Genomic DNA, 2,715 nt, shown 5'->3' on the forward strand with positions numbered 1-2,715 from the left:
CGCCCGAGGTGCTGCTCAAGAGCCCGCGCCAGGGCACCGCGCTCGACACCTGGGCGGCCGGCGTCGTGCTCGCCTCCGTGCTCACCGCCAGGTAACACAACACACAGCGTACTACACGACACTTTACTGCACTATACAGCACACTGCAAGGTGCTGCACTGCACTGTACTGTGCGGTGCTGCATTGCAATACCCAACACATTACAGCTTTTACACTACTCATAATAATAAGTACTACTAACAACGGCGTCATAACCTACAAGATGCAGTACCTAAGGAGAATACTTATAGACGATACTTTAATCGGAAGTATCTTACTTAAAAATCTAACCTTTTATCTATTCTATGGACTGATTGTGATAAAAATAGATTTTTTATATTTATTGAAAGTATAAATGTGTCACGCTTGCAGGTACCCGTTCTTCCGCGCGTCGGACGACGTGTCAGCGCTGGCGGAGTTGGCGGACTTGCTCGGCACGGAGCCCATACAGCGCGTTGCAGCTTCGCTTGGTAAATTTGTTTTGTAAATTTATCAGTTTTTTTATGAGAGATATGTATTATTGCATTATTTTTTTACAATCGATTTGTTTGGTTGCAAGCTCACTAGGCTGTATATTCATGGTAAGAATACTGTGTGTATTTATTGAGCCTATAGTAAATCTATTCATTTATCATGCATTTCAAGAACATTCAAAATATTTTAAGATGATTACTGTATCATACAGCAGCAATTACTGATAGCAAATGACTTTTCACTGTTACTAATGGTTAATTAAGGTGAAACTGTGTTTGTCTTTCTTTCACGTTGGAACAGTCGGAAAGATATTGTATTTCAACTACGCGGAAAACTTACTAGTAGATTATATTTAATGTATTTAAAAAACAATTGCGCTTTCCCAGGTCGCCGTGTAGTTGTGTCGGGGAAGCGAGGCGGCATTTGCTTGCGCAAGCTAGCGCGGCGGCTGCGAGGAGTTCCCCCCACACCACCGACACACGCTGCACAATCAGCACCTGCCGCACTATCGGCACCTGCTCCACTGTCCGCACCTGCCGCACTTTCAGCTCTGAACTGCTCACGTTGCCGCCTTCCCCAGCTGCAGTGCCTCTGCGCTACACAAGCTCAACCCGTGAGTTGTATTAAACGCAGTTTTTTTAACGTTAGTAACGGTTTTAATTTTTTTCCAATGTTTTGAATAACCCGTTATTTCAATATAATAAGCTTTCCGAGCTATTTCAAACTTTTATTTATTTATTTAATTTTTTTTTGACGTGACAACGTCTTAAATTAGGTTGCGGCTCGGAGTCACTCATGTAAAAGTGTAACGCCCGGTAACGTTACGATGAGTCACCGAACTATGATCGGTCCGCCGCGCGCGCAGCACTAGAGAATTAGGCGCATTGAATCGGCGCGTGCTTGTGTCTCTGTCTCTGTCTTTTTAGTAAACAAAATATATTTTCTATAGTTAAAATTTGTGCAATTCTTATTTTCATTCAATTCCTTGTTCCTATTGTGCAATTTAATAATATTCATATCAATAAATATTCTACCGAGAAAAAGACGTTGTCACGTAAAATCTTCGCCCGTAAAACCGACTTTACAGGCAACCATTTTTTTTATTTATTTATTTATCCAAATCACATGCCATTACAGTTAACTAGTTTATTTCATCAATACTGTTTTTTCCTAAAGATTTATTTCATGAATTTTGTTTGATATTTTGATTATCATATTAAATGCATTTATTTTGGTCCCGAATGAAATTTTTTTTATGCTACCAATTCATTTAAAATAATTTTTATAAATATGTACAGAACACGGACCCCGAGGAAATAGTGGTAGCGGATTTCCCCGACAGCGCGTTCTCGCTGGCGATGCGTCTGCTCGACCCCGACCCGCGCACGCGCCTCTCCGCGCACGACGCGCTGCGACACCCCTTCCTGCGCCACCTGCCGCACTGACCGCTGCACTATACTGCACCACACCACACCACACCACACTACACTACACCACACTACAATACACAAGACATCTAACGTTCTCAGTCCCCTTATTTTAACCGATACAGCCATATCATACGACTGGTCATAGTGCGCGTCATTCATGTTGTTTATGAATGTCGCTATTATCACGATTATGAAATTACAAATGAACTTCGAAACTTAATGAATTTTATCACGAAACGACTCACCGTGAAACATTATATTGTGAGCGCGCACCATAACAAATACACGTAATTTTAACGCAGGACATCAAACACATCAATGTTTTTCATTGATAAGATATTCTGTATATTCCAATACGTGTTTTATATCTTGACCGCAATGTTTTAGAGTAGGTAGTCATTTAACTTTTAACCTGTTACCATATCAGCCAAATAGTTTATCGACATTAAGAAGCTAGTTTAAGAAGAATAAGTTCTTCTAAATGCGCACAAAATCAATGGGTGCTAGGCTATCGTACAATTTTGTTTTTGTTTCAAATAGATAATCCCACCATTTTAGCTGCGACAAAAACATTTTATAGTTTGCGTCGGCCGCGAAAAGTCCATGCGTGAATGGTATATTTTTAGTTGCAAATGTGGAATTTTTTTGTTAGAATAACATTTATATCCTCGAAATACCTACCAACCAATTACAAATATTATACTTCGGCCGTTCAGAGAATGCGTTCCTGACACCTGTCAGTTAGTCACGACTAGTGATGGGCACAACATAA

The 2,715-nt window shown here is 40.5% G+C and overlaps 1 protein-coding gene across 1 annotated transcript in view; it reads left to right on the forward strand.

Annotated features, from left to right (window-relative positions):
• LOC119830484 (cell division cycle 7-related protein kinase-like) overlaps positions 1 to 2,637 on the forward strand; it is a 6,227-nt gene extending 3,590 nt beyond the window's left edge. Inside the window, exons 8-11 of the mRNA XM_038353528.1 lie at positions 9 to 91; positions 412 to 509; positions 900 to 1,156; positions 1,812 to 2,637. Coding sequence (XP_038209456.1) covers positions 9 to 91; positions 412 to 509; positions 900 to 1,156; positions 1,812 to 1,958 — 585 coding nt within the window. The 3' untranslated portion in view covers positions 1,959 to 2,637. The remainder of the gene's footprint in view (positions 1 to 8; positions 92 to 411; positions 510 to 899; positions 1,157 to 1,811) is intronic.
• The last annotated feature ends 78 nt before the right edge of the window (positions 2,638 to 2,715 follow it).

The sequence above is a fragment of the Zerene cesonia genome, chromosome 11 (assembly GCF_012273895.1).
Source record: "Zerene cesonia ecotype Mississippi chromosome 11, Zerene_cesonia_1.1, whole genome shotgun sequence".
Classification (NCBI taxonomy): domain Eukaryota; kingdom Metazoa; phylum Arthropoda; class Insecta; order Lepidoptera; family Pieridae; genus Zerene; species Zerene cesonia.